At 37.1% G+C, this 26,589-nt stretch overlaps 1 protein-coding gene across 4 annotated transcripts in view; it reads left to right on the forward strand.

Moving 5' to 3' along the window:
• MALT1 (MALT1 paracaspase) overlaps nucleotides 1–26,383 on the forward strand; it is a 90,985-nt gene extending 64,602 nt beyond the window's left edge. For all 4 annotated transcript variants that reach the window (XM_035271221.3, XM_054244262.2, XM_035271222.3 and 1 more), the window contains 7 exons: nucleotides 8,581–8,758; nucleotides 9,500–9,574; nucleotides 10,385–10,512; nucleotides 17,397–17,546; nucleotides 20,812–20,969; nucleotides 22,238–22,363; nucleotides 24,589–26,383. In XM_035271221.3, coding sequence (XP_035127112.2) covers nucleotides 8,581–8,758; nucleotides 9,500–9,574; nucleotides 10,385–10,512; nucleotides 17,397–17,546; nucleotides 20,812–20,969; nucleotides 22,238–22,363; nucleotides 24,589–25,026 — 1,253 coding nt within the window. In that variant the 3' untranslated portion in view covers nucleotides 25,027–26,383. The remainder of the gene's footprint in view (nucleotides 1–8,580; nucleotides 8,759–9,499; nucleotides 9,575–10,384; nucleotides 10,513–17,396; nucleotides 17,547–20,811; nucleotides 20,970–22,237; nucleotides 22,364–24,588) is intronic.
• The last annotated feature ends 206 nt before the right edge of the window (nucleotides 26,384–26,589 follow it).

Consider the following 26,589-nt stretch of genomic DNA (forward strand, 5'->3'; position numbering starts at 1 on the left):
AATTTTAAATGGTTCTCAAAGTAGAATTTCTCATGGAACAAAAGCTCTTTTTTTTTTATTTTTTTTTAAGATTTATCACACTGTTGTATAAGGGATGGGGAAAAGTCTTAAAATCTTACTAATGAGTTTCCTTCTCTCAATAAGGAGGATTTAGAGAAAGGTAAATGAAGTTAACAAGGTAAACACCTCAAATGTGAGATTTCAGCCATCGTGCTGGTGTGTTCATATAACTTAGCTTATAAGTCTATGGAATGTTGACTATTGGTTGAATTCATCCATTTTTCTTATGAAAATATGAAAGAATACCCTATCCAAATATGCCACTTTGGTAACTGGCTTATACAGGTTGAGTATTTTTAATCTGAAAATCCAAAGTCTAAAACTTTTTGAGTGCCAACATAATGCCACAAGTGGAAAATTTTACACCTTATGTTATGAGGAGTTGCAGTTAAAACTTCATATCATGCACAAAATTATTTAAGATATTGTATAAAATTACCTTCAGTTTATGTGTATAAGGTGTATATGAAACATAAATGAAGCCGGGCATGGTGGCTCATGCCTGTAATCTCAGCACTTTGGGAAGCCAAGGCAGGTGGATCACTTGAGCCCAGGAGTTCAAGAACAACCTGGGCAACATGGTGAAACCCCTTCTCTACGAAAAACACAAAAATTGGACTGGACAGGTGGGCAAATCACCTGAGGTCAGGAGTTTGAGACCAGCCTGTCCAACATGGTAAAACCCCATCTCTACTAAAAATGTATGGTGGCAGGTACCTGTAATACCAGCTACTTGAGAGGATGAGGCAGGAGAATGGCTTGCAGTAAGCTGAGATCACACCACTGCACTTCAGTCTGGGTGACAGAGTAAGACTCTGTCTCAAAAAAAAAAAAGAAAAGAAAAGCTGGGCATGGGGGTGTGTGCTTGTAATCCCAGCTACTCAGGAGGCTGAGACACGAGAATTGCTTGAACCCAGGAGGCGGAGGTTGCAGTGAACCAAGATTGTGTTTCTGCACTCCAGCCCAGGTGATGGAGTGAGCCTTGGTCTCTCAGTCTCAAAAAAAAGAAAAAAGAAACGTAAGGCTGGGTGCGGTGGCTCATGCCTATAATCCCAGCGCTTTGGGAGTCCGAGGTGGACAGATCACAAGGTCAGGAGATCGAGACCATCCTAGCCAACATGGTGAAACCCCATCTCTGCTAAAAATACAAAAATTAACCGGGCATGGTGCACGTGCATGTAATCCCAGCTACTTGAGAGGCTGAGGCAGGAGAATCACTTGAACCAGGGAGTCAGAGATTGCAGTGAGCTGAGATCACACCACTGCACTCTAGCCTGGAGACAGAGCAAGACTCCGTCTCAAAAAAAAAAGGAAAAAAGGAAACATAAATGAATTTTGTGTTTAGATTTGGGTGGCATCCCCAAGATACCTCATTATGTAAATACTCCAAAATTTGAAGAAGAAAAAAATCTGAAAAACTTCTGGTCCCAAGTCTTCAGATAAAGGATACTCAGTCTGTATTTTCAAGCTGGCATCAGGTGTGTTGTTTGTTTTTATATTATACAATTGATCTCAGCTTTTAAGATGCCTACATGGCAGAAATTAGCAAAAGGCTTCCAAAACTTCACTAGAAGTATGAGGTGTAAGAAAAAAATACCAATTTAGGTGTCTGGATTGGTGAAGTATTTAAAGATTGACAGCATTATATGAAGAACTATTACCTTGGTTGGTTGTTCTTGTTTCTTACTGATATTTTCACCTTGGCTTTTAAACCCATTGTTTGGCTTTTAAAACCAAATCCTGTGGCCAGGACATGGTGACTCATGCCTGTAATCCTAGTAATTTAGGAGGTTGAGGCAGGCAGATAACCTGAGGTCAGCAGTTTGAGACCAGCCAGACCAACATGATAAAACCCCATCTCTACTAAAAATACAAAAATTAGCCCAGTGTGGTGGTGAGTGCCTGTAATCCCAGCTACTCAGGAGGCTGAGGCAGAAGAATCACTCAAACCTGGGAGTGAGAGGTTGCATTGAGCCGAGATCATACCACTGCTCTCCAGCCTGGGCAACAGAGTGAGACTCTGTCTCAAAAAAACAAAAACAAATTCTTTAGTTGCCCCTGTGAAGTAGAGAACCAGAAATATTAAAACTTGTGACAAGATTACAGTTTGGGATGGAGCTTTGCCCCAATATAAAAACATCTTGGAGTACAAAATAAAGAGGCATGTTAAAGCAAAATGTCAGCTTAAGAAAGCTAGAAAACTTTTAAATCCTGATTCATGTCTTAACAGGGTGGCTGCATTATATTTTGAAGTATTGTGAATTTCCCAAACATCAGACACATCTACACTAAATGTAAGTGTGGTAGAGACTTGAGGGTTTAGGGCTTGTCATTAAGAAACCTTTAGTTTTTCTTTTGGACTATGCCTTGACCTCTAGTTGATATTCCCAGGAGACGCAGTACTTGAGGGCTGTGAGGGAAAATGGAAGGCAGAGTAACAGGAATTTCAGCACAAACAGCTTTAGATATGGAGAACAGAGGAACTTGAGTTCATGCCCTTTTATATTATATTGCCCTGCAGGTTTGTAGAAGAAATAAAAATTGCAACAGAACAGAAAATAATTCTGTTTTAAACATATGTAAACATAAAAACAGGAACCAAAACCAGAAATAACTGATTGACACTATATGTCCTTAAAGATACATAAAGAAAATGATTTCTAGTTACATTGTATAGATGGCTAGGATAAAGAGTAACCCTTTGGCCTGATATCTGTCCCCCACTGCCTTTCTGTTTTCATCCCTTGTTGCAGCTTAGCTGCGCTTTGGTGCAGCAGAACATTAAAGGAGTCTGGTCAGAATATGGCAGAAGTGTTATTCAGCCTGCAGTGGAGCAGCTGTTCAGTTGACAAAGCTCAATGGTTAAGCAGCGGGCCTTAGAGTAGCTAGCTTTGGTTTGAAGCTCTGCTGATGAATTGTTGACTGTGGTTCTTTAACTTTTCTAAGCCAAAAGGAATCTACAAAATGGATAGAACTAAATTAATGAGATTTTATAGGATAAGATAAAATAATTATCCCTGTGCCTGGCACATTAAAAATGCTCAAAATATTGTACCTGTTATTATTGTCATTTCCTGTCAGTTTATTAAAGAAATTCAAGCACCTTTTCATCTTTAGGTTGCAGATTTCGACAAGGTAGCATTATACTTCCGGCCTCAATTAGAGAAACCCAGCTTTAATCAGTTTCTGTGTATTAAGGGTCTATCTAAGGTTTTTTGGGGGGGGAGGGGAGGAAAAATAGGAGGGGGTTTAAAACTGTAGTGTAGCAGAACAATGAAAAACCAGTACACTGACATTTTACATTGTCTGAGAGTAAAGTTACTTAAAAAGCCAGCAGTAGATTTTAGAGACAGTATTATCTAGCACAGTGGTGAGGCTGGCCTGCATCCATATTTTGGTTCTGTCACTTACTATGCATTTCAGTTTGGGTGAGCTTTTAAACCTCGTCACGTCTCACTTTTCCCATCTGTAAAGGAGGAAAGTTAATATTACCTACCTTGTCATGAGGATTGTATGGGGCAGTATAACCAGTGAGCTTTCTTGGAATTGTGCCTGGCACGTAGTCAGTGCCATGTAAGCCTGCTGGGGTGGCTCATCAACCACTCACTGTGCTCGGTGGAACTCGAATTCACTTGAGTGGAAAAGTTTTTTCATTTAAATGATTATTTTCTCTGTAGACAAAACTAAATACAGTGACTGTATTCTTGAATCATGCTCCCAAGAAATAAAACTCCCTAAATATCCAGCTTGCAGAATTATATTTCTAACAATGTTATATTTCTATAATAAGTTATTTGACATTTGTAAAAAAAAAAAAAAAAAAAATACCTATTTTCTTCTCTATTCTTGAGTAATGGGTTAGTTAATTAAATAAGCAGTACTAGCTAGGATGGAGTTTTTTTTAAAAAATGATTTGACATATTCTCACTCATAGGTGGGTGATGAAAAATGAGAACACATGGACACAGAAAGGGGAGTACTAAACACTGGGGTCTATTGGGGGGAAAAGGGGAGGGCCAGTGGGAGGGGGACGTAGGGAGGGATAGCCTGGGGAGAAATGCCAAATGTGGGTGAAGGGGAGAAGAAAAGCAAAGCACACTGCCATGTGTGTACCTACGCAACTGTCTTGCATGCTCTGCTCATGTACCCCAAAACCTATAATCCAATAAAAAATTAAAAAAAAAAAAATGATTTGAGCCAGGCATAGTGGCTCACACCTATAACCCTAACACTCTGGGAAACTAAGGTGGGAGGGCTGCTTGAGCCCAGGAGTTCGAGACCAGCCTAGACAATACAGTGAGACTTCACCTCTACAAAAAATTTAAAAATTAGCCACACATGGTGGCACATGCCTGTGGTCCCAGCTACTTGGGAGGCTAAGGTGGGAGGATAGCTTGAGCCTGGGAGGTCGAAGCTGCAGTGAGCTCTGATCACACTGCTGCACTCCAGCCTGGGTAACAGAGCAAGACCCTGTCTCAAATAAATAATAAAAATTTTTTAATGTTTATTTTACACAGAAGTACTTAATTCCCCTGAATATAGTTTGGTTGCACACTTCAATACAAAATAGTTACACTTTCATAAAACGTTTTAGGAAAGAGAAAAAAGTATTTTGGTGTTAGATGCCTTAATTTCATCTAGCAGTTGCAGGGCTGGGCACGTGGCATTCATGTAAGGGAACAACATTCAGCTTTTCCCTGGATGAATGGAAGCTAAGCCTTCTCTCACATTTATATCATCACCCAATCAAGTCTTGGTGAAGCCAGATATGTTACCTGACATGAGGGAGGCAGGACCCAGGCTTGCTGGTCAGCTGTTTTGAAGTAATACCAGTTGTTGAAATGACACTATTTCTACTGAAAGTCAGACCCCTGAAAAGAGAACTCCAGATCTGACACTGTCTTGATTGGTTTGCATTAATTTAATGCAATTCAGTAAGTATTTACTGAGTTCTTCCTGTTAAGGAAAATGCATGCTATGTACTGAGGGAAATAGTGCAAAAAGATCATGTTCTGTCCTACTAAGAAAATTATACTCCCTTACTGCAATAAGAAAAAACGCTATATATGGAGTTGAAACATACATCAACTGTGTGATTTTAAGCTAATCATTTAATCTATGTAATTTAATTTTCTCTATAAAATAAGAGTGGAAAGTATTTAAAGCTGTTATATAGATTAAAATTAGATTGTGTGTATGCAAGTCCTTTCAAAACCAAGAAAATGTTATACAGGTTATCTCTAATCTGAAAATCCAAAACACTTCTGGTCCCAAACATTTCAGATAAGAGATACTCAGACTGTACAAATGTAAAAGATTAGTGTCATTATGATGATTTCTTATCAGAAAAACTAAGTAGACATAGGACTCTGCGATATCAGGAAAAGCCAGTATGTGATTGTCGGAAAGTGCTGCTACAGCATTCCAAGGTAGGGATTGAAGTGTGCTAGAAAGCCACAAACCAAGTAGAAAGTTGCCAAGGATTCTAAACTTTGGAAATAACCCCTGAGGACTGGTTATGGTTTGGGTAGATAGAAAATAGATAGAGTGACTTGAGCACAGTTGTGGAGGTTAAAAATAAGTTTATCTTGCTCTTGAAGCAGTAAAGAGACTGATGGAAAATAGTTATATTTTGAATACTTGAGTATAAATTGTACTCCTTTTTAAGTGTGTAATTTAATGATTTCAGTATATTCACAAAGTTGGATATCAGTCATCACTACCTAACTTCAGAAGATTTCCATCACCCCAAAAAAGAAACCCCATATCCATTAGCAGTCACTCCCATTCCTCCTTACTGCAGCCCCTGGCAACCATAAATCTATTTTGTTTCTCTGGATTTGCCTATTCTGGACATTCATATAAATGGAATCACCCAATATGTGCCTTTTATGTCTGGCTTCTTTCACTTTGCATAATGTTTTCAAAGTTCATTTATATTGTAGCATGTACTAGAACTTCATTATTTTAGGGCTATATAATATTTCATTGTATGATTCCACTATATTTTATCCATTTATCATCCTATAGATATTTTTGGACATTATGAATACTGCTATGAACATTTGTGTACACATTCTTGTGTGGACATAGTTTCCAGTTTTCTTCACTGTGTACCTGGGAGTGAAACTGCTGGGTCATATGGCAGTTCTATATTTAACTTTTTTAGGAACTGCGAGACTCTTTCCAAAGTTCCTACACCATTTTACATTTGTGCCACCAGAAATGAATGAGGGTTCCAATTTCTCTACATCCTTGCCAACACTTGTTCTTGTCTGTCTTTTTTATTGTAGCCATCCTGGTGAGTGTGAAATGGCTTGGATTTGCATCTCACTAGTGGCTAATGATGTTGAGCATCTTTTCATGTACATATTTGCCATTTGTATATCCTCTTTGGAGAAGCATCAGATCCTTTGACTAGTTTTAAATCGAGTCATTGGTCTTTTTATTGATGAGTGGAAGAGTTCTTTATTCTGGATACAAGCTTTCCTTATCAGATAAATGATTTGCAAATATTTTCTCCTGTTGTGTGGGTTGTCTTTTCCCTTACCTGATCTTCATGGTTTGTTAAAATAAATCCATTCCTTTGGTCATTATTTTTAAAACCCTATCTGTGCATGCCTTTTTAAAATTTCCTATGTGTGCACTCTTATCTTCATTCATAGCAGTAATTTAGTTTCTTGCTAGGCTAGTCTCTTTCCTGTTAGCTTTCATTCCAGGTCCATTCCATGTTTATTTCTGTTCTCCTGCCCATAATCTACCTTGCTCTCTCTCTGCCTTTCCAAATTCTAGCCATTCTCTCCTTTCAAACCATCCCCTGTTGTTTCACTTCATACTGATATTCCTCTCTGTACTTTACTCATTTCATACATACATCCTTGTCTCCCAACATGATTTATGGCATTTAATTATATGATGACTTTCATTGTTGCTTGATAGCATGAGCATGCGTGAATGTCCATGCATGAATCTTTGTCTTGGTCTCCCTCAGTGCCTACATGATAACTTCCAGTGTGCACATGAGCAATAGTATAAATCCACACTTGGTAAATGGGTATATCCGTTTTCTCATTTTAGCTGAAATGGTGTATTTCAAAGAACCATTTTTCCTGTTTCAATAGAAATTCAAAAAAAGTAGACCTGGATTTTGTCCTCTAGGACCACATGAAGCAAATGGTGTTTAGTTCTCAAAGCCACATTCTCTGCTAGGAGTCGGGGCTGTAATTACAATGGATTAGCTATTTCTGGTTTCCTATCTAAATGCCTTTTGCTATTTGCTTTAAAATACCGTGTAAAGAAATCATCATATCTGGCATATTGAGAGAGTAAAATTAATGGGCTCTAGAGATTACAAGTAGAGGGGAGTATATCTTCAAAGGTATTTCTGTCCAGTATTTTTATAAAGAAGTTCAGACTGATATTTTTATTGTTGGTTATAGCCAAAACAAATTTCTTTTCAAGAAAACATTGAGTTGTTTGGGTTAGTTTTTATAGTGTCAATTCTCAGGAAATCTGATTCAGCTATTGAGTCCTTAAACTGTCCCAAATTTTAGATTAATTCAAAAGACTCTAGATGGAAGATTAATGATGTTTATATCTCATAGCAAAAAGAAAACATAGTACTCTTGTGAAATCAGCTTTCCCATCTCTGGTTATGAATCTACATTTGTATGTTTATAATGCTTAGCTAACATTTACGCTAAGACCTGCAGTTTCTTGAAAATTGCAGTGGCTGTTGATCTGAATTGTGCATGTGTTCCTCCATTTAATGCTTACCAAGCTCCTGCTCTGTGCCAGGAATTCACAAATAAACCTAAGGCTGTCTCTGCCCTAACAGAACTCCTAGCTTCATGGCCTCAGGAGAGAAATCCTAGCTACATTCTTTTTTTATATATCATGAAATAAAATTGTATTTAATATTATACTATTGGTTACAAATATATTTTACAAATTAGGATATACTTCAGACAGCATTCTAATATTGTCTTAAAACACAAAGTTGAAGTGCAGACTATTGGTGATAATTTTTTTATTTATGATTTTTTTTTTTGAGACAGAGTCTTGCCCTGTCACCCAGGCTGGAGTCCAGCGGCATGATCTTGGCTCACAGCAACCTCCACCTCCCAGGTTCAAGTAATTCTCCTGCCTCAGCCTCCCTAGTAGCTGGGATCACAGGTGCTCACCACCACACCTAGCCAATTTTTGTATTTTTAGGAGAGACGGGGTTTCACCACGTTGGCCAGGCTGATCTCAAACCCTTGACCTCAGGTTATCTGCCCGCCTGGGCCTGCCAAAGTGCTGGGATTATAGATGTGAGCCATTGCACCTGGCTTGTTGCCAATAGTTTTAAATGCAAATTAAACATTGTCTATTTATAATTGGATATTTCTTACATATGCTCACATCAACTTGAAGACAATCAAAATCATGGTTTTGTTCCAGAAAGTCATGTAGTCTATATGTTCAGAGTACATTTAGAATTGACATCTATTTCTCTTTTATTTTTCCTTTTTTTTTTAGGGTTATTGTATTATGCAGGACATGGTTATGAAAATTTTGGGAACAGTTTCATGGTCCCTGTTGATGCTCCAAATCCATATAGGTCTGAAAATTGTCTGTGTGTACAAAATATACTAAAATTGATGCAAGAAAAAGAAACTGGACTTAATGTGTTCTTGTTGGATATGTGTAGGAAAAGGTAAATTTTCTAATCTTTATTAACAATTGTTGGAGTCAAGTATCAACCTTGACAAACTAGAGAAGCCTGTGAAATGCTAACAGCCATTTGCATTCATGAATTTTAGTTTATACATTGAAACTGGAAGAACAAAACTAAAGGAAAATGTTTATTTACTCCATGTAGATCTAATTTTTTTAATTCTTCCTATTTGCAATAGAACACAAATGAACATACTGGCATGGGCATTTACTCATACTACAGGGGATTCAATGCTCCAGAATGCCTTTAGATGTCTTTAATAATCACTATAGTTATTCCCTCAGGAATTAACAAAACCAACACCCATGGAGTTAGGACTTCTGGTCTTGCAGACACAGAATGAGTAGCTGAAGCAGATGTTTGGAGGTTTGGATCCCATTTGTCTGCCATTGCCTTACTAAGGAATAGAACCAATGACTATTCTAGATTTACTATTTTTTGCTTGCTCAGCCTTTACCAATCAAAAGCCAGTGCCAGAGTTCAAATGCAACTCCAGTTTTAAAGCTAACAAGAAAAAACATGACTGTGTGCTGTCTTAATAGTTTAGGAGTCCTGGGTTATTTTTGGTAGATACATGGCTACCCAGATGAAAAATTTTAAATCTATAATTTTAAATTATGTATTCTAAAATAGTGTTGTATTTGCTCATTATTTACACTTTTAAGAGCGCTCTTTAACTTTTCATATTTCTATCTGTTCTTCTCTGCCTCCCTTAAATAGAAATGACTACGATGATACTATTCCAATCTTGGATGCACTAAAAGTCACTGCCAATATTGTGTTTGGATATGCCACGTAAGAAACGTTTATGTTTATGTTAAAGATTCCTTTATTCTTTGATGTCTTTTTGTTTGTTTTTGCTTTTTAGGAGCAGGGGTCTTACCCTGTCACCCAGGCTGGAGTGCAGAGGTGCAATCATAGCTCACTGCTCCTGGGCTCAAATGATCCTCCTGTCTCAGCCTTCTGAGTTGCAGAGACTACAGGCATATTGCCACTGTGCCTGGCTCCTGAGGTCTTTTTGATTATAGATTAGAGGCCTAGAAAATACCTGTCAACATGTAGGCATAAATTTACCTCCTTGATATTCTTTGTAGAAAATTTTAAATCGTTGACTTTAGCATTCCATATCTTGGTATCTTACTTTGAAGCCAAAAGCATATAGTTCCTACTTAAAGCTTAATTATTTAATTATTGATGTCATGTGAGAGCAGAAGAGAAAATGAGGCTCATCTGTGTCTACAGAAGTCCCATGTGGCAAGTGTTTCCTAATGTTTTCTTTTTTAAAATGATTTATGATATTGACAAGTTATAATTGCATATGTTTATGGGATACAAAGATGTGCTGTGATGCACATATTCAATGTGGAATGATTGAATCAAGTTAATTAACATATCACCTCAAATACTTATCATTTCTCCTCCTGAGAAACATTGTGCCCTGTGACTAACATTCCCCCCACCGTTCCCACCCCCCAGCCTCTGGCAACCACCATTCTGCTGGCTGCTTCTCCAAGTTCATTTTTATTAGCATCCACATATAATCAAGAACATACAGCATTTGCCTTTCTGTGCCTGGCTTAATGTCTTTCTTTTTCTGTTTTTAAGGTGTCAAGGAGCAGAAGCTTTTGAAATCCAGCATTCTGGATTGGCAAATGGAATCTTTATGAAATTTTTAAAAGATAGATTGTTAGAAGAGAAGAAAATTACTGTGTTACTGGATGAAGTTGCAGAAGGTAAAATAAAAAGAGAAAACTACTCAGAAAAAGGAGGAGATATACCTATTCAGGGTTCCCTTTCTGGTGATTGTTTTATTCTTACTGTTGTTGTGTGGATTTAGAATTAGTATCTACTTTATACAACAATTTTTATGTTAATATAACGTTCCGCAACACTCTTGCTATTTGATATCTTCTTTCCTTCTGTGTTGACATAGCTTTCTACCATCTGTGCAGCATTATGTAGACTACAAGCCTAAGTAAGCCCAGGCACAGTCATGAAATGAAGTGGAATCCTTAGAGCTCTACGTTGTGTCTATACCCAGTGCCTTGATGCTAGCAAATCTCCTTATTTTGGGTAGGGGGTGTGGAGGGGTGGTGAAGACTTGTCCAGTGATCAGTCTCCCAGGATGAGAGAGAAAAAACTTTGCAGAGAAGTTTACACACTGCTGGGAAAAGCTGAGTTCATTTTGATCCTTTATGAACTTAGTAGTTTTAAAATCATGATTTAAGGATGTGATCCTAGGGGGGTCTAATGCCACATCTTCTATCTGTTCTTTCCCTGCTTGCTGGTATAATACTATGAACATGTCAGATGCTGAATAAGTACCTATTATATCAACAGATTGCACTGTGTTTTTTGAAAAAATATTTTATAAGCCATAGCAAAAAAGAAGGTAACTTGGTCAGGCATGGTGCTCAAGCTGTAATTTCAGCACTTTGGGAAGCCAAGGTAGGAAGATCACTTAAGGCCAGGAGTTCAAGACCAGCCACCTGGGCAACATAGCGAGACTCTGTCTCCAAAATAAAATTTTAAAAATTAAGAAGGTAATTCTTTTACAAACTAGCACCACTAGAAAATGGAGTTTCATGGATGTTCCCAGTGATGGCAGTTTGGGTACATGTTGTTTGACCACTGCCAGCCATATTTATTTTCATGTTTTTATCTGTGTAGCTATTTTAATTATATCACCTGACTTAGCCGCTTTTCCATTTAACATAACCAGCCAGGGCTTTGGACTTCCTGCCACCCTCCTGCTTCAATCAGAGAAGTTCTACTTTTATTTGTTTATACGTTGGGCTTCTTCTTAAGCTCACATTTGAAGAAAAGGTTCTGCTGCTTCAAAAAAAAAAAAAAGAAAGAAAACTTTTGGATTATGTCAGTTATATTCAAACTGAGATCCAGTAAGGTGCTCCAGAAACTCTAAAGTATTTTATTTCAATTTCATTTTTAAGTACAATTTTAACTGTAAGCGCCATGCTAACCCATATGTGATATTTACCAAATTGTCATAGCAATGAATGGCATCTCAGTATATGCTGTGAGGATATTTGAACTTCTTATAGTCTTAGGAAAATTTTGCTTTTTGCTGATCTTTTTCAGTTCCACCATGTCTGCTTAACTGCAGTTGCCCAGGCAAGAAGACACTGGAGTGTACACAGAGCACACTCAGTTCAGTGCCATCCACACTGTGCCCTTTGTGGGGAATGGCCACCTTATTGTACAAAATAAGTAAAGGCCTAATAGTACCATGATTTACTTATTCTGTGCAATGATATATCAGGATAAATAATATGGTTAAATCCAGCCCTTATTTTGAGTTTTGGGTGCTTTACGTCTGACCCCTGTCTCAGTAATAAGAGCAAAAAGTAGTTGTACAAAATTTTTCACAAGTCATTCAACTTTGAAACAAAACTTTGCTGCTTCTCCCTTTGAATCTTCTGGATTGTTTAAATAAAAATTATTCTGTGGCTGGGCATGTGGCTCACACCTATAATCCCAGCACTTTGGGAGGCTGAGGTAGGAGGATTATTTGAGCCCAGGAGTTCAAGACGAGCCTGGGCAACACAGCAAGACCCCATCTCAATTAAAAATATATATATTCAGGGCCAGGTACAGTGGTTCATGCCTGTAATTCCAGCAGTTGGGGAGGCTGAGGCAGGAGAATCACTTGAGCACAGAAGTTTGAGACCAGCCTAGGCAACATTGTGAGACTCCCATCTCTGTAAAAATTTTAAAAATTAGCCAGGCATGATGGTGTGCACCTGTATGTAGTGCCAGCTACTCACTAGGCTTAGGTGGGAGGATTGCTTGAGCCTGGGAGTTTCAGACTGTAGTAAGTATGATCATGCCACTGCTCTCCAGCATGTGTGACAGAGCAAGCCCTTGTCTCAAAAAAAAGGAGGGAAAAAAGTATTCAGAGATTATAAGCCAAGCAGTTGAAGGGGAAAATAAACATGTTACCAATTTCTTTTTTAATTTTTTTGTTTTTTTGAGACAGAGTCTCACTCTGTCACCCAGGCTAGAGTGCAGTGGCATAACCTTGGCTTACTGCAGCCTCCGCCTCCGAAGTTCAAATGATTCCTTGGCCTCGACCTCCCAAGTCGAGTAACTGGGACTAGAGGCACGCACCACCATGCCTAGCTAATTTTTGTACTTTTAGTGGAGACAGGATTTCACCATCTTGGCCAGGCTGTCTCGAACTCCTGGCCTTAACTGATGATCCACCCAACTCAGCCTCCCAAAATGCTGGGATTAGAACTGTGAGCCACCATTGCCCAGCCCACCTTACCAATTTCAACTGTGTGCAAGGAAAACAAAATATGAGATAAATTGGTTGTTATAAAGCTACAGTCTGTAACCCCCGATTTTTATTTCGTACTATTCAGGACAGCATTATTAGAAGTATTGAACATAATTCTGAAGGTTTTTATTGTGTGTGAATATCCAATATGAATATAGGACCTTGACAGTAACCTATATCTAATTATAGAAACCCTCTTTTCCCTTCTCCCACTCCATAACCACAATTCTAAACTTATCATTCCTTTTTCTTCTTACATAGTTTGAGTTTATATATACCCCAAAAAAGTTTGCTTTTAACTTCATAAAATGGTATCATGTTGTATGTAGGCTTTGGGGACTAGAATTTTTCTAGTTAATATTATATGCTAAGATTGATCCATATTGTTGCATGACTGTAGTTTTTTCATTTTATCTGCTATTGTAATATTCTGTTATGCAAACATAGTAGTTTTTTTCAACTACTCTCCTGTTGGTGAGCATTTAAGTTAGTTGTGGGTTTTTGCTGTTGTGAACAGTGCTTTCATAACAGTCTTGTATATGTCTCCTGGAATATGTATGCAAGAATTTCTTTGCAGTGTAATTCTAGGACTTGGAATTGCTGGGTCATAGGGTGTGACAGTATTCAATTTTAAGAGAGAACACCAGACAGTTTTGTAAAGTGGTTGCCGAGTTTACACTTACCCCACTCCCCTCAGCCAGCAAAAGATAATGTGAATCTGTACTCTATCCATCACTTGATAGTCAGACTTTTATATTTATGCCAGTCACATGTTAAGCAGTATCTCATGTGGTCTTGATATGGTTTTCCCTAACCACTAGTGATACTGAACATTGTTCATATTTTTAATAGCTATATGTATATCTTATGTGAAACATCTGTTCATGTCATTTGTCCATTTTCCTACTGCGTGGGTTTTTTACTTATAGATTTAGAGGAATGTTGTATGGGTTCTTGATGTGATATTAGCTAGGACCTCTAAGACACTATTGAAATAGAAGTGGTAGTTGTGGGCATCCTTGTCTCGTTTCTGACTTTAAAGGGAATACTGCTAATGTTTTCACATTTAGAATAATACTGTAAGTTTTTTTTAATACTCTTTATTGGGTTTAGGAAGTTCTCTTCACCTAATTTTTTTGAAAGTTTTTATTATGAATAAATGTTGAACAAGATTAAATGGTCTTTCTGCAGCTATGAAAAGATAATAGGATGTTTCTTTTTCAATTTCTTAATATGGTGAGTTAAATTAATGGATAGTCTAAAATTAATCCAACTTGAGATAAATCATTTTCATTGGCATATATTTTTAATACACTACTAGATTTAATTTGCTGTCATTTTGTTTAGAATTTTTGTATCTATTTTCATATGGGAAATAGGCCTGTAATTTTACTTTCATATAGTATTTGGTTTAATTTTTGTTGTTGTTGTTTAATTTTATGAGAAAATAAAATTAGTATTTAGTGGTATCAGTGTTATCAGTATTCGTGGCATGCAGAGTATCATTGTTGTGCTGGCCTTGTAGAATGAGATGGAGGTTGTGATGGTTGATTTTATGTCAACTTTCACTAGGCCTCAGTGCCAAGGTATTTATTTAGTTATTTAGATTATTCAAGATGTGATGGATCCAGCATTATTCTGGACAAGATTAAAGTTTAAATTGATGGACTTTGAGTAAATCAGATTGCCCTCCATAATGGTGATGCACGTCATCCAGTTAGCTGAAGGCCTTACTGGAGCAAAGACGGACCTCCCACAAGCAAGGAGTTTGCCAGCAACCTGCCTTTGGGGCTCAGACTACAACTATTCTCTGCATCCCCACCCTGCCTGCCTGCCCTGCAGATTTCAGACTTGCACTGCCACAATTTCATAAACCAATACCTTAAGTTAATCTCTTCTTCTCCCTCTATATATATACACACACATGCACGTACACGCATGCATGCACGTATGCATACACGCATCCTATTGGTACTGCTTCTCTGGAGAACTCTAATACAGGAGTACACCCTGTTGTTTACTGGGAAATTTTCTATAAATTATGATCTCTTCCCTAATGTTTATGGGAGAACTTGCCTATAAGCCAATCTAGGATTTGTTTTGTTTTGTTTTTGGTAGATTTTTAACTACTGTTTTAATATCTTGAATATTTCTTTTACCATGTAGGCTTTTCATTTCTTTTTTGAGTCAATTTTGACAAGTTATATTTTCCTAGGAATTTGGGCAATTTTCAGATTTGTTGTCATTTAGTTGCCCATATTTCTAATAGTATTCTTTAATCTCCGCTTTCTCTGTAGTTACACACCCCTTTTCATCAGTGTTACTTGTACCTGCTTTCCTTTTTTCTTTATTGCCAGCTTTGGCCCATTGTGCTATTTTGTATTGAAGAACCAATCTTTGGCTCTGTTGATTTCTTCTACTTTTTCACTGTTTTCTAAATCATTAACTTCTGTTTGTTTATGTCTTGCCTTGCATTTATTCTTTTTCTAACATCATAAATAGTTCATTCACTTTTAGCCTATTTTTTCCAGTTTAAGTTTCTAAGTCTGTATATCTCTCTTAGAACATCACTTTCATCACATCCTACAGGTTTAGATTTTTTAATTTCTGCTTTTTCTTTAAGTTATATAATATTGTCTTTAATTTTCAAACACGGCAGGAATTTTTATTTAGCTTTTCAGTTTTTATTTCTACCTTAATTGCTTTGTGATCAAACAAACTCTGTCTAGTTGCCATGCTTTGAAATTTGTGAGTTTTCATTATGGCCAAGTAAAAGATGAAATTTTGTCAATTTTGCATGTGTACTTGAGAAAAATTGATATTTTTATAGTGACTGGTTGTAGAGCTTTATGTATGCCCATTAGGTTTGGCGTATTAATTTTTGTTCAGTTCTGTATTTCTGCTGATTTTTGATCAATAGTTGAGATGCTGAAATCTCTCAATTTACCTAATTTTTCTTGTAATTATAGCAATTTTTACTTCATAATATGTATTAGTAGATACTTACATATAATAAATACATATAACTAATACATACATATAACTAATAACCCTAACCCTAACCATGTATTAGGGTTATTAGTTATTACATACATATAACTAATACATACATATAACTAATAACCCTAACCATATATTAGGGTTATTAGTTATTATATACATATAACTAATACATACATAGAACTCCTAATACATACATATTATGACTATTTTATTGTGCTTTAAATGTTTATATTTTCTTACTGAATTGAACGTTTTATTATGTAGTGATGCCTCCATTCCAAATAATGCTTTTTGTTTTTTTGTATCGTCATAGAGCCATACCAGCTTCCTTTTTGTTGACCTAATATGTTATTCTTTACACTTTTACTTTCAAACATTTCATGTTGTTCTGCTTTACTGTAGCTTTTGGAGGCATCATATAACAAATTGTTTAAAATCCAATCTGAGTCTTTTAATGAGAAAATTAAGTTCATTTGCGTTTGTTATTTTTTGTATCTGTTTTTACTATCTAATTTTTTTATTTGGCTCATTTTCCTTTTTATATCTTTTCTTCTCCAACAAATACTAATTTTGAGGTACTTTTACAACACTTGGTGTCTCCTTTTAACCCCCAACAGGCTGATTTAACTTAGACTTTGTTCTGGATCACTGAATATTTTTGTCTTTTTTTTCTTTTTTTTTAAAGAACCTTACTATTGTGAATTTATAACATAGCAGAAAGAAGTAGGATAAACTATAACTTAAAGAACATGATAGTCCAAATTTAAACTGATGTGTATCCATATACATTAGTCTGTATCTAAAACATGTTGAATGAAAATGGCACATTACAAAGACATACATGTAACATTTTTGTTGAATTCAAAAACGTAAAACATTGGCATATACTATTTATGAATATCTACACATGAGTAAAAATTAAAACATGCCTGCTGTGTCTACCACATAGTAGGTGCTCAGGAAATATTTGTTGAGTGGATAAATGATACTGAGAATGTAACCTGATAACGTAGGGTAGTTATTAGCCTAAATATTTAAAACATAAGAATTGGTGGTCTTAAAATAGTATTGGCCGAACATGGTGGCTCGTGCCTGTGATCCAGCACTTTGGGAAGCAGAGAGGCAGGTGGATCATGAGGTCAGGCGTTCAAAACTAAAAATACAAAATAGCTGGGCACCTGTAATCCCAGCTATTCGGGAGGCTGAGGCAGAGGTTGCAGTGAGCTGAGATCACACCACTGCACTCCAGCTTGGGTTGGGCAGCAGAGCGAGATTTCATCTCAAAAAAATAATATTTCTTTTCATATCTTTTAGATATGGGTAAGTGTCACCTTACCAAAGGCAAACAGGCTTTAGAGATTCGAAGTAGTTTATCTGAGAAGAGAGCACTTACTGATCCAATACAGGGAACAGAATATTCTGCAGAATCTCTGGTGCGGAATCTACAGTGGGCCAAGGCTCATGGTATAGTAAAGTCTGTTTTTTGTTTGATCTATAATATATTTATCTTAAGTCATATAGTTTTCTTCTTCTGAATAACTAACTTTCCTCCCAGTTTTACAATGAAAATATTTTGGCCTACCAGACAAATCTCAAACCAAACAAATGTTTCAATTATGGATATTAATTACACTGGTTTATTTGATGTTGGAAATACAAATTATTTAGCCCATTATTTTCACTATTGGTAAAATTAAAATAACCATTTAAAAATTTTTCTATTTTAAAAATAGGTTAATTTTCCATTTGTCTAATACATAATCCCTTAGATTCTCCTGTATTGCGACCTGTTAAAGTGTGCAGCTGTCAAAATTCGTGGATTTGGGGTCTGATCCAGTCTGAACCAATCTATGAACATGTTATCTATAACATGAATAAGAAATAGTATCTGTTTCAGGCCAGGCGCAGTGACTCACACCTGTAAACCTAGCACTTTGGGAGGCTAAAGCAGGTAGATCACCTGAGGTTAGGAGTTCAAGACCAGCCTGGGAAACATGGCAAAACCTTGTCTCTACTAAAAACACAAAAAGTTAGCAGGGCGTGGTGGCATGTTCCTGTAATTCCAACCACTAGGCACTGATACAAGAGAATCCCTTGCACGTTGGAGGTAGAGGTTGCAGTGCAGTGAGCAGAGACTGTGCCACTGCACTCCAGTCTGGGTAACAGAACATGACTCCATCTCGAAAATAAAATAAATAGTACCTGCTTCGTAGGTTATTGGGATTGAGTGATGGCACAGGTAGAAATGAGCATGGCACTCAGCAAATCCTCTGTGCTTGTGATTACTAATATAACTCAGCATCCTCTCTTGGATACTTGATCAGTAGGTTGATCAAATAGGTTGATCAACAATCAGTCTGTAGCATAATTACCTTTGGGTAATTGTATATGGTTTAATGAAAAAATACGTTTAAATTACTGATTGAAATATTGTGGATTTTCTGAGTCCAAGTATCTATTCTGTGAGTCTCTTATAATTGTATTTATTGAAGTTCCATAAAATATTTTTACAATAATTTTTGTTCTTGGCCAGGCTTGGTGGCTCATGTCTGTAATCCCAGCACTTTGGGAGGCCGAGATGGGTGGATCACCTGAGGTCAGGAGTTCAAGACCAGCCTGGCCAACATGGTGAAACTCCCTCTCTACTAAAAATATAAAAATTAGCTGAGCACCTATAATCCCAGTTACTCTGAATACTGAGCCAGGAGAATCGCATGAACACAGGAGTTGGAGGTTGCAGTAAGCCAAGGTTGCACTATTGCACTCCAGCCTGAAAACGGTCTCAAAAAAAAAAAAAAATTGTTCTCCAATATATATTTTTGGTAAGTTAACATATTAAAGCACATTAAAATGTAAAATGCCATAAATATCTCACCATTCCAGATAACTGGAGAAGTAATTAAAATTGAATGTCTTTTCTCTATAGAAGATCTAAAGAACAAACAATAACAAAATTATAGGGGTAAAGATCAACAGTAAACGAAACCTCATAACACTAAAAGGTCATAGAGAAAGTATTTGTAACAGGCCAGGCATGGTGTAATCCCAGCACTTTAGGGGGCTGAGGTGGGAGGATCACAAGGTCAGGAGATCAAGATCATCCTGGCCAACATGGTAAAACACCATCTCTGCTAAAAACAGAAAAAAATTAGCTGGATGTGGTGACATGCACCTGTAGTTCTAGCTACTAAGGAAGCTGAGGCAGGAGAATCACTTGAACCCAAGAGACGGAGGTTGCAGTGAGCTAAGATCACACCACCACACTCCAGCTTGGTGACAGAGTGAGACTCCATCTCAAAAAAAAAAAAAAAAAAGTATTTGTAACGAATTTAATCAAGTAGGTCATTTTTAAAATATTTTTTAATAATGAGCTCATACAAAATGCTAAGAGAAAAAAATTAAGACTCCTCAGTAAACAAGCAAATGGATGCAAATTCAATAATCCACATTTCTAGAAGTATATTAATTGAGAAAGAAATCTTAAAAATGGCTAATTTAAGTAACTAAGGAATAATTAAAACTATGATGATATCTTTCTACTTTTTAATCCCATCAAGTAGACAGTTGTTTTAAAAATTATTAAAACTGTTTTGGACATGTTATGGTAAAACTTTATATTCCATGTAAATTAAAAATAATTTGTCCCGGGCCGGGCGCGGTGGCTCACGCCTGTAATCCCAGCACTTTGGGAGGCCGAGGCGGGTGGATCACAAGGTCAAGAGATCGAGACCATCCAGGTCAACATGGTGAAACCCCGTCTCTACTAAAAATACAAAAAATTAGCTGGGCATGGTGGCACGTGCCTGTAATCCCAGCTACTCAGGAGGCTGAAGCAGGAGAATTGCCTGAGCCCAGGAGGCCGAGGTTGCGGTGAGCCGAGATTGCACCATTGCACTCCAGCCTGGGTAACAAGAGCGAAACTCCGTCTCAAAAAAATAAAATAATAATAATTTGTCCCATATGTAAAGGAACAATCGCATAGCTATACCTAACAACCTTAAAGCATTACATATATACAAACAAAGATTAACTATGATAGAAAAACAATAAAACCTGGAAGTATTATAATTCAAGAGTTAACAGAACGTTAAACTATAGTGTGGCCATTCAGTGACATTGTGCTTTATTAAAAATTCTGGTCATGGGCCAGGCGTGACGGCTCACACCTGTAATCCCAGCACTTTGGGAGGCCAGTGCAGGCAGATCACAAGGTCAGGAGTTTGAGACCATCCTGGCCAACATGGTGAAACCCCATCTCTACTAAAAATACAAAAATTAGCTGGGCCTGGTGCCATGTGCCTGTAATCCCAGCTATTAGGGAGGCTGAGGCAGGAGAATCGCTTGAACCAGGGAGTCAGAGGTTTCCATGAGCCAAGATCACACCACTGCACTTCAGCATGGCAACAGAGCGAGACTCCGTCTCAACAACAACAACAAAAAATTCTGGTCATATAAATTGAGATAACAGTGAAAATGTATCTACAATTGTATGCATATTTTTTATTGCCACAATAAAAAATATATATACAGATGTATAAGAACTATGAGCAAATGGTAAATAAAAGCTTTTGTTCAGCCAGCAGAGTATTGAGCTTTATTTTTTAAAATGTGTGTTTAAACAATATGATTCATGTTTTTAAGCAAAACAAAGGCTAACTATATTCTCCTTCATAAGTATGTGCCTCTTATCAGGAATTCTACCAAAGTTGTTGTTATTGTTCTTTTTCAGAACTTCCAGAAAGTATGTGTCTTAAGTTTGACTGTGGTGTTCAGATTCAATTAGGATTTGCAGCTGAGTTTTCCAATGTCATGATAATCTATACAAGTATAGTTTACAAACCACCGGAGATAATAATGTGTGATGCCTACGTTACCGATTTCCCACTTGTGAGTCTCCTTTGTTCTCTTATTTAAAATACAGTGATAAATTCACTTATTAAACATATAGGAAATATGTATATTTATATATGTGTGTATATTCGTTTATTGTTTAGTAACACTGGTCGTAATATTTACTAATGATCAAAATACCTTAAGTTTGTCAGATTTAGAAATGTCTAAAGTTTACTCAAGAAAGACACCTTTAATATCTTAAACAGCATAGCAAATGTGAAGGAATAAAATGTGCTTTAAATATGTCGAGAATAACTTCCTTTTAAACAGTTATAACTTATATTGGAAACAATGGTTTTTAAGTCTTGTCAAGTTATGGTCACTGGAATAATAGAAATCTAGTTCTGTTCTTTTCAAACATTTAGATATGATGTTTATTTTACATTAGTCTAAAGAAGCCAGTAAATAGTACCCCTCTTTCCTACGTGAGTGTGACAAACTGAGAAGCAAGCAAGGAGTAAGACACGCAGAAACCCAGAATATCACTTCTGTTACTGATAGAGGCTTTGTGGAGGGTATTGCTTCATGTGAGAGTAAATGGTCTAGCACCAAACCCCAGAATTCAAGGGCCACCCCACACCTCCAGTCTCAGCAGCACAGAGCCCAGATAGGCTTCCTGGGGTGCTGAGCAAGGGGAGCCCTGTGGGTTTCTCACTAGAGGAGCAGAACCCTCTTGGCCTTTGGGTTGGCTCTAAAATAAGAAAAAGGAAAAGGTTGCTTATTTATCTTTCTTAAATATTCTAATTATATAAATTTCCCTGCACCTTCCAACAAGTGATGATTAAGAGGAGAGAATCCAAGAGTCAAACACTAATGGGACTCTCTCTGCTTAAGAGGAAACCTTGCAAAATGTGGGTGAAGGGGAGAAGAAAAGCAAAGCACACTGCCATGTGTGTACCTACGCAACTGTCTTGCATGCTCTGCTCATGTACCCCAAAACCTATAATCCAATAAAAAATTTAAAAAAAAAAAAAAAGAGGAAACCTGAGTAGCTCAAGGAGCATTTCTAGGAATCATTTGAAAGGAAACTCTTTCAGAGCTCACTTTACTTTTTAAATGGCTTAGTACAGAATTGAGAATTCCTATTATAACCATAGATTGTTGTTTTCATTTAGTCTTGGATAAATAATTTTGGACTTACAAAATTCACGAGAGGCCAAAATTCATGAGAGAACAGTATCAGTTAAGACATCTTATGTGCTAGATTATATTGTGGCTTTCATGGATTTCATTATTAACAGTCACTGATTTTTCTTTTATAGGACCTAGATATTGATCCAAAAGATGCAAATAAAGGCACTCCTGAAGAAACTGGCAGCTACTTGGTATCCAAGGATCTTCCCAAGCATTGCCTCTATACCAGACTCAGTTCACTGCAAAAATTAAAGGTTACTACCTTTTCTGTTTATAGCTTCTAATGAAAAACTTTTCAAAACTGGAAATTTATTTTGGCATAGACCATAGATATGCCGCCTTAGTGAGTATTCTGTAGAGATAACCAATCTACAGAAGGTCCCATCAGTGACTCTTTTTATATTCTGTTTCTGACAGTGGGCAGAGGACTTTATTCATGCTTACCATCCATACTGCTGAAAAATTAGGAACATAGAGCATTTTATCTTTCTTTTAAAATAGAGTCTCGCTCTGTTGCCCAGGGTGGAGCACAGTGGCGTGATCTCAGCCCACTAAAACCTCCAACTCCTGGGTTCAAGGGATTCTCCTGCCTCAGCCTCCCAAGTAGCTGGGATTACAGGCATGCAACACAAGCCCTGGCTAATTTCTGTATCTTTAGTAGAGACAGGGTTTCACCGTGTTGGTCAGGCTGGTCTCGAACTCCTGACCTCATGATCCTCCTTCCTCAGCCTCCGAAAGTGCTGAGATTATAGGCATGAGCCACCACGCCCAGCCTAGAGCATATTCTTTTTTCTTTTCTTTTTTTGGAGACAGCTTCTTATTCTTCACCCAGGCTGGAGTGCAGTGGCATGAACATAGCTTACTGTAACTTCAAACTCTTGGTCTCAATCCTGCCACCTCAGATTTTCAAGCAGCTGAGTCTGCAGGCATGAGCCACCACACTAATTTTTTTTTTAATTTTTTTGTAGAGAAGGGATCTCACTATGTTGCCCAAGCCAAACTTGAACTCCTGGTCTCAGGAATCCCCCCTTCTTGGCCTCCCAAAGCACTCGGATTACAGATGTGAGCCACCACGCCCAGCTCCATATTCTACTTTTAAATATGTTGAGATTTTCAAGTAATCATTTCCTAGTTCTATAAGTAAACATATTTAGCAAATTAGAATTGGAATTTCAATTTTTTAATTTCCAGTTGATTTACAAATGAGAAGCTAGTTCTGCATGTTGAGTGTTCTAATGAAAGCTTTTCTGTGCAAAAATTGAGATTTTAATTTGTTCACAACTACATGACCATATCAGCCAAAACTCAGGAAATGGAATGGGCACGATTAAGAATTGCACACATAAACCTGTTGTCATCCTGTTCAGAGCTCATCTATTTAAAATCCTTTCTTCTCTTAAAAAGTTAGCCTGGTATCTGATTCAGTTATATTTTCCACCTATGATTACAGATTTTAATATTTTAAAAACAGCTTAAGCTTTTTTTGTGAAACTGGTATAAAACCAGTTGTTTTGGGGCCAGGCGCAGCGGCTCACACCTGTAATCCCAGCACTTTAGGAGGCCTAGGCAGGTGGATCACAAGGTCAAGAGATGGAGACCATCCTGGCCAACATGGTGAAACCCAGTCTCTACTAAAAATAGAAAAATTAGCCTGCCATGTTGGTGGACTCCTGTAGTCCCAGCTACTCAGGAGGCTGAGGCAGGAGAATCACTTGAACCCAGGAGGCCGAGGTTGCAGTGAGCTGAGATCACACCACTGCACTCCAGCCTGGCGACAGTGAGACTCCATCTCAAGAAATAAAAACAGTTGTTTTTAGATGATGTCTCGCTCTGTCACCTAGGCTTGAGTGCAGTGGTGGCAGTCTTGGCTCACTGCAGCCTCCACCTCCCAGACTCAAGTGGCTCTTAGGCCTCAGCCTCCTGAGTAGCTGGGACTACAGGTGCACACCACCATGCCCAGTTCATTTTTTGTACTTTTAGTAGAGATAGGAGTTCAAGACCAGGCTGGCCAGTGTGGTGAAACCGTAACTTCAAATGATCCACCTGCCTCGTCCTCTCAAAGTGGTGGGATTATAGGTGTGAGGCACCATGCCTGGCCCAGTTCATTTTTTAATTAAAGAATAATTCCCCATCTCTAATAATAGGAAAGGATAAGTGTCCTAAGCTGCACTGCTTGGAAAATATGTTTTCCCTGTTCATCTTGAATATCAGGTCTCTTTCATTTTGACTACTAACAATAGTAAGAACTAGCAATTGTACTAAATTTGTTGTAAGTATTGCATGAAGGAAAAGGAAGATGAGAGCTGGTGTTTCTCAGTTTAGGAGAGATAAAAAGGATGCCTTGAAGATGTGGAACCTGGGAAAGGAGAGCAAGTGGATGTGTGGTGGGGTAGGGGTATGAATAATATTTTTTCAGATTACTACATATTTATTCCCTGTTGATGCCAATAATAAACCAGATTTTTTTTTTCCTTTTCAGGAACATCTAGTCTTTACAGTATGTTTATCGTATCAGTACTCAGGATTGGAAGATACTGTAGAGGACAAGCAGGAGGTGAATGTTGGGAAACCTCTCATTGCTAAATTAGACATGCATCGAGGTTTGGGAAGGAAGACTTGCTTTCAAACTTGTCTCATGTCTAATGGTCCTTACCAGAGTTCTGCCGCCACCTCAGGAGGAGCAGGACATTATCACTCATTGCAAGACCCATTCCATGGTATTTATCATTCACATCCTAGTAATCCAAGTAACGTTACACCAGCAGATAGCTGTCACTGCAGCCGGACTCCAGATGCATTTATTTCAAGTTTTGCTCACCATTCTTCATGTCATTTTAGTAGAAGTAACGTGCCAGTAGAGACAACTGATGAAATACCATTTAGTTTCTCTGACAGGCTCAGAATTTCTGAAAAATGACCTCATTTTTAAAAGTTTGCATAATTGTAGATGCCTCATGTGAAATAGTACTGTACTTACATAAAGTGAGACATTGTGAACAGGCAAATCTGTATATGTAGAGAAAGAATACTAGTAACTGTTACATAGCAAACTTCAGGACTTTGAATTGTTGGAATTATATTATTTAATCACAGACTTTCTCTTCTAAGATTTTATGAATTGGTTGATTAGTTCTGTACAAATGAAGTATCGGGGTATGTTTATATGTATATACAAAATATTTTCATTGTGACCACTCTGAAGTAAGAGCAATTGGAATAGCATTATTGTAGAATAAGTCATTGTATTTTTAATACCAGAAAAAACCTTGCTGATCACCAGGCGTAACCTGATTTCCTCAATGGGAGAAACACATAAAGGCATCTTATCTAAGTTAGAGCTGGCACCAGAATTCTATTCCACTATTTTTTCCACTACACACTGCCTTCCTGACAGCTTCTGAGATAAGTGTTATTTTTGTAGATAGAGTGAAATATATTTATATATATATATAAATAGAGAGAGATACATATCTATGTATTATCTCAAGGAATGTACAAACTTTAGTTTTTGATTATAGGAGTTTGCTACAAGTTTTACTTAAGAGGTTTGTATATAAATCTGATGTAGAACAGGCTGAAATTTCTTGTTAATAAGATAATGAAACCACATGAGAAGTAACAAAATGTTTGTTAAAGCTAGACCTAACAGAGGTTAAGAATCAAGATATGATGGTTAATTTTCATTGCAGCCTAGCTGAATTTTCCAGATATTTAGCATCTTCCTTAATGTGTTTTCTTCTTGAATTTTACTGGCCTAATGAGAGAATATTCTTATCATTTCTGGTTCTCCCTAAAGTTGGTTAAAAATGCAATTGACACTAACAAGGAAAAATACTAATTTGTAATATTAAAAGTCTCACAAAGAAAATCCCAGGCCTAGATGGCTTCCCTGCTGAATTCTACCAAACATTAAAATTAGCACTAAATTTTTTACAAACTCCTTCTAAAGTAGAATAGAACACTTCCCAACTTACTCTATAAGATCAGTATTACCGTGATACCAGACTAGACATCACAAGAAAATTATAAGTCAATATTCCTTATTAATACAAACATAAAAAGCATTAACAAAACACTAGCAAACTGAATCTAGCAACATATAAAAAGAATTATACATCATGACCAAGTGGAATTTATCCCAGGAATTCAAGGTTGGTTCAACATGTAATAAATAAATAAATAATATACAGTCAGTTCTCATTATTCACAGTAATTATGTTCTACAAAATATTCTCCCACAAACACTGAATTAAATATGGAATGACGGCTTTTAGGAGAATGTGGTTGTGTGTGTATACATATGCTTATGTAATGTACATTATGAGCTTGAATTCTTAAAATGGTTCATTCTAGCAGATTCTGTTTTACAGAAGTCAAAGTGAGGTATCAGAAACGTTAAGTGACATGCCACTAAAAGATGTGCCAGAACCAAAATTCAAACCTTGTCCAGCTGACCCTGGAACCAGAGCTTCTTATACTA

The sequence above is a fragment of the Callithrix jacchus genome, chromosome 13 (genome assembly GCF_049354715.1).
Source record: "Callithrix jacchus isolate 240 chromosome 13, calJac240_pri, whole genome shotgun sequence".
Classification (NCBI taxonomy): domain Eukaryota; kingdom Metazoa; phylum Chordata; class Mammalia; order Primates; family Cebidae; genus Callithrix; species Callithrix jacchus.